The 11,767-nt window shown below is 41.0% G+C and overlaps 1 protein-coding gene across 1 annotated transcript in view; it reads right to left on the bottom strand.

The window, feature by feature from the left end:
• KLHL32 (kelch like family member 32) overlaps positions 1-11,767 on the bottom strand; it is a 230,349-nt gene that overhangs the window by 20,543 nt on the left and 198,039 nt on the right. Inside the window, exon 7 of the mRNA XM_019537781.1 lies at positions 7,849-8,575. Within this exon, the coding sequence (XP_019393326.1) occupies positions 7,849-8,575 (727 nt within the window). The remainder of the gene's footprint in view (positions 1-7,848; positions 8,576-11,767) is intronic.

Raw genomic sequence — 11,767 nt, 5'->3', positions numbered from 1 at the left:
TTCAGGTCCCGTAGTCTCTCCTCGTAGGGCCTGCCACTCGTAGGGATCATGCGAGTGGCCCTCCTCTGGACCCTCTCCATGTTGTCCACATCCCTCCTGAAGTGTGGTGCCCAGAACTGGATGCAGTACTCCAGCTGTGGCCTGACCAATGCCACATAGAGGGGGAGGATAACCTCCCTGGACCTGCTTGAGATGCATGTGTGGATGCACGACAAGGTGTGGTTGGCCTTCCTGACTGCGTCCCCACACTGCTGGCCCATGTTCATCTTGGCATCAATGATAACTCCAAGATCCTTTTCTGCCTCTGCACTGAGGTTTCAATGTAATCTGTGCATTTTAGACTAAACTGCAAAGACTGAACTGATTCAGCCTCAGGCTTTTTGACCATCTGTACTTAGCCATATTGATCAGGGTTTGGCAAATATCAAGATCTGATTACAACATTACTAGTTTTTAAACTTTCAAATTAATTCATCCTGCTGTTCACACGTGCAAAAATCAATACTTATTATACCATGTGCTACAATATGACGAACAGGCAGCAACAATAATGAGTGCAGAAAAAGCAAAGTCAAGAGTACACCCAATTAAAAGGAAGAGCTTTTGATTCAAGGTTTTGCTGTCTGAGACATTTACACATGCAGTGGAAACTAAAGACAAATCTAATCAAGCATAGTGCCTTTGACTGGCTAGAGTTAATTCTGATTATTTATATTCCTGTGATGTCTACAGCTCCCACCCATGATTGGAGCCCCACTGTCTGAATCATTCTCCATGCACATGGTAAGAGACCGTCTGAGCCCTGAAGAACACACACTTTAAACAAACAAGACAGACAAAGGCTGCCTTTTTCAAATGTTTCTGCCACAAAACAACGTTGTCACAATGCCTGTAAATTACATATACTCCTATCTACATTTGAAAGGTGTGATTCTTTCCATTTGTAGCCTTAAAATATATTATTCATCTCTGTGCTGATGTGCACCTTGTAGCATGCACTGTCATCTGTATTCACATCAACAAAATGATCTTTTTCTAATCTTTGTTTTGTAATTTGATTTTTTACATACTTATTTTCACTCTGAGTAATACTTAAAGCACAACGTCAGATTACTGTTTTGAAAAATAAAAATCATAGTTATTTGGTTGATTGCCTCTAGCATGTTAAACTGCAAGAGACATATCAGAAACATGATGCTAGGTCTTTTATGAAGTCACTGTTAAGAAAGAAAAGCTGGAAACTTTTGTGTTGGAGGGGAGATTTGTTCTCTGCAAAATAATTAAAAAATAATGAAATAAAACCATTTTCCTCTCCCTATTCATATCAAGCACACAGCTTACTTTTTTTCCCTGCAATATTGCTCATCTGTGGTGTTTTATCATTACATTCCCTTCACATACCGCTCCTCACTTTTAGATTAATCTGCCAAAATGAGATGCTAAGGATTTGCATACAGATTTGACTACACAAAAATAGATATGGAATTAATAACAGTCTCTATATGTTTTAATTTCTTCTAGACTGGAGTACCCTTGCCTCCAGCAGTATTCCTGGCTTTGAAAGTCATCAAGCTGATTTGTCTGCTCTTAGGTTATGATGCCACATGCTGCTACACTGTCCCCTGCAATCAAAGTGCTTGCATAGATAGATTCCATGCCTTCCCCTAACAAGTATATTTTATAGATTGGCAGTTTTGATCTCCCTACCCCAGGGGAATAATCTGCATCTTAACAGCTTTCTATAGATACATCTGTCATTAAATATGCCATCTTATATCAGCATCAATTTTCAAAACCAAGTTTCCTCTAACTTTGAAGTGCCATAGAAAAAGTTTAAAAATGTCTGCCAAAATTCAAATTTAAAAAGCCTGTAATATCCCCTTGAACTGCTGCTAGGAAAATACTCCAGAAGGAAAAAGGAGGGAAGAGAGTAAAATATCTCTTTAAAAATATGAGAGAGAAAAATAAAAGTTTAAATGGTGCTAGAAAGAAGAGAGACTTTCTATCATAAAACTAGGACAATCAAGAGGCAATTTCTTATACTTCCCTGCAGTACTCTCCAGGAGATAGAGGAATGAGCAAATGATAATATCACAGCAAAGGTGCTTTAAAAATAAAATCCATAATATTACATTCAGACGTCAGGCTATAACAACTGTGCTGTGATGGCTGATCTGCGTGAGGAGAAAGACTTAGAAAATGCACACAAAATTTACACTTTGGTCAATGCTGCCTGGATTTCACAAACAGAGCAACAATTCATGTGTGCTTTGACCAATTTGAGGATCCAAACACTGCATGAGGTGAGAGCAATGATCTTTCCCCATGACAGCTCAGAGTGCCAGCCACCCTTTAAGTAATACAAGATGGAAAGGGCAGGCCAGGCAGCAGTGACTCTACACACTCTTCAAATTTTTATGCTGAGCCAATCAATATAACTTAATTCCTGGGCACTTTTCTTTGTGAAAATCCAAGCCCCACAGGGGGATGGATGCCATTTATATCATCTGCTTCCCAGTCAACCCCTCCCTAAACATGCAGTTCAGTTTTCTGATGTCCAACTACAGAGACAGTGCCATACCAAAGGGGGGTGGGGGGGGAGAGGGGTGGCGGAGAGTGGGATGACTATTCCAGGTGTTGGAGCAAAGGGGTGCCAAGAGATGTTGCGCAGCTGGGGCGGGGTGCGGGATGGCGCTGTGAGCGGCTCATTTGCACAGGCATGGAGATGGGGAAAGGGCAGCTTCCACCGCTGCATGCACTTCTGTGTAAGCGTGGGGGGGCTGCCCCCCGGATCTGTGCTCAGGGCAAGCGTGGGCTGCCGCTGCAGGCTTTGCCCTGGGTGCCCGATGTCCTTGCCACAGCACTGTACAGAGATGCTTTCTGGAGAAGAGGGAGCATGTCACAGACCCTCCGTTCCCTGACTCTGCCTGTAAGGGGAAGATGTTTTGGCCCCCTACACAGCAAGAAACAACCTTGAAAGGATTTGAACTGAAAAATTTACCACTCAATCCTTATTCAAGCAAACCCAAAACAGGGTTTTCACATATCACCTTCTGTCCTTGAAACATGACTGAGGCTATTAAGTGCAAAACACCTACAAATCTGTGAAAATGCATTGCAATCTAATTAAGTTCCCAAAAAAATTATCATAAACGCACATGAAATCCCTGAGCACTGGACTTAACATTTATGTCAGAGTTAGCTGGGAGATATGTATAGCAACATGTTAACAAAGAGCTCCCATATGTATTTTTTCAGAAAATACATGTAAGTATATGGTGCTCATTAAATCTGCGCCAAGTTAACTCCATCCACATCTCTCATTTCTCTGTTCTGGGCTTTTGACAATAAAGTAATCCTTCCTGAACAGGTATCTCCTACATTTTATCCATCTGTGTCTCATTCAGGACATTCAGGATGGGTGAACTAAACATTTCACATTTATTTTGATGAACTTTTGGCAGTAGAGCACTGTCATCTCCAATTCTGAAGCTGCTGCTGGCCCCTCTGGCACATGTCACACCATTTTATGATGCAATCCAACTGCAAGCCAAACATTGAGAAGTCCCAGACTTTAAAATAGTGAAGAGCTGACCTTTACACCCAACCTACAGAAATGAACACTAACTCGGGTCCATAAATGCCATAATTGTAATGGAGATAAAGGGAGAGAAGGTATCATTAACTTTGGTCAAAAATGATAATTGGAAGGGGAAATCCTGGTAAAAAATGAATTAATTGAAAGTGGGCCCAAAAGGGCTGTTTTCTTATTTTTATAAAGATAGGTAAGTTCCATGGAGCTTAATTTGTACAGGTATGGTAGATTCCCATAGAGCAGTTTTATAGCATATTACTAGGGGGAAAAAGCCTCCATCTCAATTTAACATTAACAGACAAAACTTTTAATTTCAAAACATATTATAACATCACAAGAATTTCGTGAAGTAGGTGACCACTAACATCACCTGTAAAAAAGCAAAAGCTGGGCCAGAAAAAAAGGGAGGAACAAGGAGCAAAAGCAGAAACCTAAGATCTTTTTAAAATTGAGTTTTCATTTTAACTGACATGGACTCATAGTCACAGGATTCAAATCCTCTAAAATAATAGGATAATACTGTTTCACTTTTATACAATTTCTTCATTTCAAGTAGGTAGTATCATACCTATTTGCAGGCGGAGAAATAAAGGTACTGCCTCAAGGACAGTGGCAGATCAAAGAATATGAACCAAGTACCCTGAATCCCAGCCCTTTTCTTGGGTCGACAGAGGGACTGCGTCCACACGTGGTGTGGATGTTTGGTTCCCCTAGACAGTTGCTAGTTGTCTCTGGGGACTGCCTGTGCCACGTGCCCTCTGCTGCGCAGCAAGTTACCCTGGGGATGGTAGGGGAGGCTGGGGCCAGCACTGTGCAGCCTTGCCCAGGGACCTGGGGGCCTCCCGGGGCTGCAGCAGCAGTGATTCTGCTGCGTGGAGCCTGGCTGGCAGCCGCAGGGCAGCTCTAGGTGGCCCGGTTCTGCTTTTGAGTGGCATGCGCTGCCCATACATGCTCTGCTTTTTTCTCCACAGGTTTTTGTGACCCCTGGATATCCAGGGGTCAAAAAAACACTCCATGCTGCTTCCTTCCAGTGCAGAAAACAATGAACATGTGTATGTGGCACCACAGACTTGTCTGCAAGGCCACATACTGCACAGCCATGCTTGTCTGGATGCGGCCAAGGAGGCTAATCCCTAAGGAAAAGTAAAGAGGTTCTTCTTGGTTTGTCTTCTGTACTTGGGGGCTGGGAGGAGGGTTGTTTGCTTGGTTTTTATTTTTTGTTTTGTTTTTCTTTTTGAAAAGGATACTTCAAGTAGTGGCTATGATGGAAAATATCCCACTTTCTCATAAAGGAGGTGATCATTAAACATGTTGAATTAGCTTGGTTTTGGAGTATTTTATGCCTATTTTACGTGACTACTTCACAAGCATGAATGGTGTGCCATTCATTTGTGATCCAGGTCACAGTGTCAAACATTAACTTGGCCCTGGAAAATCCAACAGTCTATAAAATCTCAAATCATCTGCCCAGAGCTGTGCTGCCCATCCAGAGAATGTATTTTAATGAATTCTCACTCACCTTTCCCACTTTGCAAAAATAAAAAATAGGGGACTTGGAACAAAAGACAAGGAAGCAAAGTGGACTGCACTTTTACAAGAGGATTCCAAAATATTCAGTGCCAAGAGAACACGGGAAGTGTATTCACCATCTAGTAACCACTGTGTCTAGTTACTGTCCAAGGTGTGAAATAATGTGAAATGATCCTGCTGAAGAACCATGCCCACTGCAGTAAGAAAAAAGATGTCTGCCATTTCTTGTACACTCCAGTTAACTGGAACAGTGTCAACCAAATATTTAGTTAATACTTTTTGTGAAACCTGGAGCATTTAATTAATGAATGAAGTGTATCATTTCTCTGTTTACTAAACACAGCCTTTCTTCCCGAATTCACTCGCAGTGACACTATACTCCGCCTACTGTTGTTTCTGCTCAGATTTTTTCCCAAAGCAACAAGAAAAAAAAAACTGATAAAGATTCTGAATGTTTGCCATGGGGAAAAAAATGGAAACCAGAAGTCTCTGGTCAGATTTTAATCAGCTGCAGTTTGGAAAGACAATGAGCAGCAACAGAGACATCAAAGTCTATCAGTAGACTCAGAGAAAAGAACAACAATGGTTTAGCTCTGTTTGTGTTACGAAGATTTCCTTCACAATCACAGAGGCTACAAACTTGTATTTGAGTTTATTTGATTGTATTTATTTTTTAATGAAAATTGACTAATTTTTTTAACTTGATGCCTGAATGTAGGCATTATAGTTATACAGTTTTATAGTCATATAAATCTTTCAGGTTGGATTCTACCACACTGCGACGTAGCACCTAAGCCCATACTTTGATGCCTATAAAGAAGCAGCCTGATTTCTAGAGGTGTTACTGAGCTCCTATGAGATACATTGAAAAGAATAGATGCGACTAATTAGCATCAGTGATAAATCAGGACCACTATCTAACTTTAGGCACTGATATTTGCAGTGTCTGGATATTCTGCAGTAACTGACTCTGAGAGCTTGCTTTTGGTTGTGGGAGAGTAGATTTTCCAAACTGTGAGCACCAATATTTTGGAATAGCAAAATATGCTCTCTGCACAATTTCCTTGCTTACCCATTAGCACACACAGAGAGAGCTGATATCCATCCCTGAGCAATTAATTACTAATAGAAAACTGTCCATAGCTATTGCCAGATTACCTTTATTTTAAAATACTAGTATTTTCAATACACCTATCATCCTGCCAGTCCGTAATATGGATCAACACAATACTAAAATGCTCCTTAGTAGTTCATAATAAACTATAGTCTAGCAAATCAAAACTACAGAACAGTATCTCAGGAAGACAAAAAACAGACCAAGAAGCTCTATCTGGTTCTAGCGCCAACACCTTGCACCTTATTGCCACCATATCTTATATGACACCAACTGTACGTTCAAGGTTTAACAGACATATGTACTGACATAAAAGAAGTTGGATGGAGTTTTTGACACAGCTGGAAAATGCATGGTTGCTCACTGCGCTTCATGAGCTCTAACATGCCACAATGTCCCTATGTCCAAACGTGTCAAATATGATTTTAACATGCCTGTGTGTATGCAAGGATATAAGCATGTTAAAATCTGAGATAGAGCTATGTAGCAGATGTTATCTGCGTGCCACATTTCCCCCCAAAGTCCAAAGTCCTCAATCTGCACTGTGATCCATGTGGGCAGTCTGCTGTTACAAAAAGGCCCTCTGATCTCACTTCTACCCCACCGTAGTCACATCTGAGGATAGAAGCATAACTCCATAACATTCTTATAGTCATATAATACTTTCTCTCTGGACAGATTCTGGAGCATTTTACAATACCTAAAGTACCTGTGAAAGGTAGTAAATTCTAGGGTAAGGAATGGCAATCAGAGCATGCCTTTCCTGAAGACTGGACCAACTTATTCTTGACTTCACTGATAATGTAGATGTGTTACAATTTTTCATCCTACATTCCTTAATAAAAGAAAATGTCTTTAAAAATACCCCGTGGACTACATTACCTTGGGAACTAATGCCAAGAAAATCAATAAGAAGGTTGATGATTCCCATCCTTGACTCACACCAGCGTGCACAGATAAAACAAAGTGCATTTGACTGAGTTATGAAGCATATCTTAGCTTTAAAACTGAAATCCCCTATTTTTCACAATTTCTGTAACAATATTAACGTTATGTTCAAATAGTTTTTTGCATTTGTTATTATATCTTAGCTGTGTATGATTCAAGCCAGTTCTTCCTAATCCAACCCCCTCAAAAATATGTGGGAGCAGTTAACACTTCTCCCTTCAAGCTACACATGCAAGCAAGCAGTTAACTTTCCATTCAATTTACAAGAATAAATGCACTGACACTTGATCACACCATGGAAACAGGTTTTCTTCTTCTTCTTTTTCATGTGAGCACACAGAATTCTTAATCTTAAATCTGTCAACAAACAGGTTATCATTTTGATTCACTGCAATTTATGAATGATGACTGGAGGTACCACATATGGTATACAGATTTGAAACAGAAGGATATATGTAGTAAGGAGAAAAGTGGTGAATTTGTGTTAGGCTGCTTCTCCCAATCTGACTTGATATTATGTACTCGTACATATATTTTGCAAAATATCAATCCCCTAAAATAAAGATTCAGTCTGACCTTTCCTGACAAATTAAACTCGATTAATTCATTACAATATTTTGGTATTTTGTTTGTACCTCAAATTGTGTGAAACGTTTTCTACCTGATATCCATAGAAGACCATCCACCACACATCCTGCATGACATGAAAGGGATCGGTCAAAGGACTGTACAAAGGTCCACTTGTTCTTCTTGGGACAATATCGCTCGACCGTAGGCAAAACTTGGCGCAGTTCATTTCTGCCCCCTACTGCAAAAAGGTATTCATCCACAGCGCCCAGTACAAAATGTTCCCGGCAGTTCTTCATTGAAGCTATTTCAGCCCAAGAGTTACTACGGGGATCATAGCGACAGGCAGTCCTTACCGCACAAGTACGTCCTGTGGCATGCTCAACCTCTCCACCAGCTACAAATAGGAAGTCCCCCATGACAGCTACACAGTGGTGACTCCTCCCAACTGGCATGGGAGCCAGTTCACTCCAGTTTGCAATCCCTGCTATGTGAACATTCTCCTGATCGACTGGGTTGAAGTACCGGAGTTCTTTTACTTTACAGATCTCACGTTTTTTGCCACCAATAATGTACAGGGTGTCTGACTGGAAGCGAGGTTTTGTCCTTCTAGTCTGCCAAACTGGCTGTGCATATATGCTCTGGTGGTATGCCAGAGCCTCATTAATAAGAGCTGTTGCAGTTTCACTAGCTTGCACATGTGGATGAGAAAGAGCGACAGCATGCAGTGTATCCACATCCATAAGGCCAAAGCGGATGTACTGGAGAAGTTCATCCATGTACTGATAGCGGCAATTGTGTTCCAACCACCTCACGGCTAGCTAGAAGGCAGGGGAAAACACAAACATAAAAAAGAATTAATTATCCATATTGACGTCACAACTGGGTCTTCCAATATTGTCTGCATTACAAAAAGAACCATATATTTGCATATAATAGACATGTAGATTGATATAAATGAAATTTATGAATACTTATAGATCAAATTTCATATGCTGCTTACATCAAGGCATTGTCTGTTTTCCTTAAAACTGATGACGACTATCTGTAGTATTAATACCTGATCATCATAGTGCTGTGTCGAAATATTGCCTGTCCTTTTCTCTTCAGAACATCTGGGAGCCTGATACACAATATTAACAGGAACTGTCAACCACTAGCAATGCTGTTGGAGCCCATAATATCTAAGTAATTTGTATCAACACAGGACTCAAGCTACTGGACAACTATAATAACTACAGAGATCACTGAAGACCACAGGGTAAACTTAAGGGAAAATTGAATAACTCTCTTGTAGGGCTCTTATACCTATTTATAACAAAATACTGAAAGAATTAGAATAGGATAACAATTCCATGCATCAATTTTCTTTCTTCTTGAGTAACTTTAACCAAAAAGTTAACACATATATACACCCACACACAATGCAAAAAGGACAATATTCAGATTATTTGGGGTCCACAATAAGCATAGTAGTGCCTTTTACCCTGATGTATCATTATTCTTTACTTCTTAGATGAAATTGTCAACTCTCCTGAATCTCTTCCAAAAAAAAAAAGTTTTCTTGAAATCAAAGGTTGCCTTTGATAGCCTGGGATAAATAAATGCAAGAGAAAGTTTAAAAAATAAACAAAGGTAAAACACTAGAAACTCTTTCTTGTTCACACTAACATGACACACTTTAACCCTTTTGCTGCTTTATTCCTCTATCAACTGCTCCAAAGCTATCATAAAGCAGAGCAGCAGAAAGGAATGCTGTGTTTGAGTGATGGAAATGCTGTGTAGTTCCTGTGTGTAGATCCTGAAAATAAAGTGAGAAGACAGAATACCAAACACAGATGTAGTGGAGCATGCAGGACTGACACACTTAGGAACCACCATCAAGAAGAAAAGCTTGCAATGGATCAGCTATGTCAGGAGAATGGGAGAAGATCATATCCCCAAGAATGTTTGTAGAGCGAGATTCAAGATGGCTCTAGAAAGTGGGGCCACCCTCTATGGCAGTACTATAATATGTGCAAAAATGATATAAAGTTGTTCAACATTAACCTAGAAAGCTGGGAGGAGCATGCAGAATCTTGTCCGGTCTGGAAAGAACATTTGCTACCTGGCACTGCTCAACATGAAGCAGCTTTGATCCAGAGGATGGAAGCAAAGTGAAAAATAAGAAATCAGCACACTGTAACTTTGGACACCAACTTAGACAACATATGGATCTGTGAAACTTGTAATAAGCTGTGTCACTCTCAAATTGAGCTTGTCAGCCACAAACGGATTCAGTAAGCATCGGACTAGACCACTTATGTGTCCGCCATGATCCAGAGGATCAATGGTTGCCTGATAAACAGTTCCTGTGTACTTCTAGCCAAGTATCACATTCGTTGCTAAAAAGTCAAGGAGCTACTTAAAATAAATTTAAAGCTGCTCACGATCTGCAATCACTAGCAGAGAACTATACAGCTATAAATATTAAGAAGTACATTCAAAGAATTACCTCATTTGGTTACCTGCCATGACTTGATTTTAATAGACGGGCAAGGCTCCTGCTTACAAGTGTTGCCAGCATTGGCCCCTAAAACAATATGAGATCTGCTCTGTCAGCTGTGCTTCAGGTCAAAATGCTAACACCAACTATAGAAAGAGGTGCATTTCTGAATGCTGACCTTAGTTGGGAAAATGCTTTTCACTTTACTTGTAAAAAGTATTTATTTGCAATTTTTAGCTCTAAATTCTGTTAATGATTTGGAACAGGGTTGTCCAATTTACAAGCCCGCAGAGGCCACATGCTCCAAGGGCCATACCCCATGCAGGCCATTCCAGGTGAGTCATGGGCTACACACTGCACAGGCACTCTTCCCCACTGTTTTGCACACCCCCACTAGTGCATCATACAGGTGCAATCTGTGCCCTTCTCCCCACCCCATTGCAATGTGTAAATGTCCTCACTGAAATTGCTGCTGGAGCAATGGTGGAACAGTATTTGAGAGCCTAGAGGACACAATTTAACTTTTTGAGGGTTGCACGTGGCACTGCCATGGGTGCATGACAGCTCTGACTTAGAATCCAATCCCTCTTCTCCCTTTGCTCTTTTCTAGCCTTTCCTTTTCCACATCCTTGTGACAAGGTATTTAACAGAATTTGCAGATCCATTGGACTCTGACAGGCCAAGCCGCAAGTGCTTCTATGACCTTGAGTTTGGGACCTCTGGGCTGTCAACTGTGCACCTTAGCACTAGCACCATCCCAGCCCTGACTCTTGTCTATGCAACACTGTATATACAAAAGCCCATCTCTATACATATATACATAATTAATGTTAAAAAGTGAGAGAAACTGCACAGCCAGACAACAAGGTTCTGCAATCTCCAGTACAATCTCCTCACTCAGTTGTGCAAAGTGTGGTATAAGTACCTTCCTTCAGAAGCAGTTTCCTACATACTGTGAGAACATTATAGGTTGCTGTAGTGCAATAAAGGGTTTCACTGACATTGGGTAGATAGTTTTAATACGTATGCTGCGCTCATGGTGGCACTTGTATGAGACAACAAGCATAATTAAATCATGGTTTTTAAACTAAAGCAGTCTTTCTACCCAAACTGATCTGTCATCCTGCCATTCCCTACTCTCCCATTCCTGAAACTTTCTCTCCACACCTTTTTTAGTGCTCATCAGATCCTATAAATGTGACCTCCAGTTGCTCTCGGCTGAGAAGACTGATTGTCATATGCTGTAGGTCTCAATGAAAGGAGAAGCAGCAGTGAAGTGACAAAGGTAAGATGACCTTGATATATGCTTCTTCCCATCTTCCTTTACAAGATAGATGGGAGAGACAATGGAGAGGAAAGTGAGGCAGCAGGCTGCTGAGAAGAGATGGCCTCCACCTCTCTCCCCTGGGGAGGACGCTCTTCTCAGCCAGACTGGCTGATCTGCTCCACCAGGCTTTAAACTAAGCCCGCTGGAGGACAGGGGGACTACCGCCACTGCTGGCCCGATAAGCAACGCTTGCAAAGGCAG

Source organism: Crocodylus porosus, unplaced genomic scaffold (assembly GCF_001723895.1).
Source record: "Crocodylus porosus isolate Cpor-Errol unplaced genomic scaffold, CroPor_comp1, whole genome shotgun sequence".
Classification (NCBI taxonomy): domain Eukaryota; kingdom Metazoa; phylum Chordata; order Crocodylia; family Crocodylidae; genus Crocodylus; species Crocodylus porosus.
Note: the sequence above shows the minus strand (reverse complement) of the source record. Positions and strands in the feature narration are given on the sequence as shown.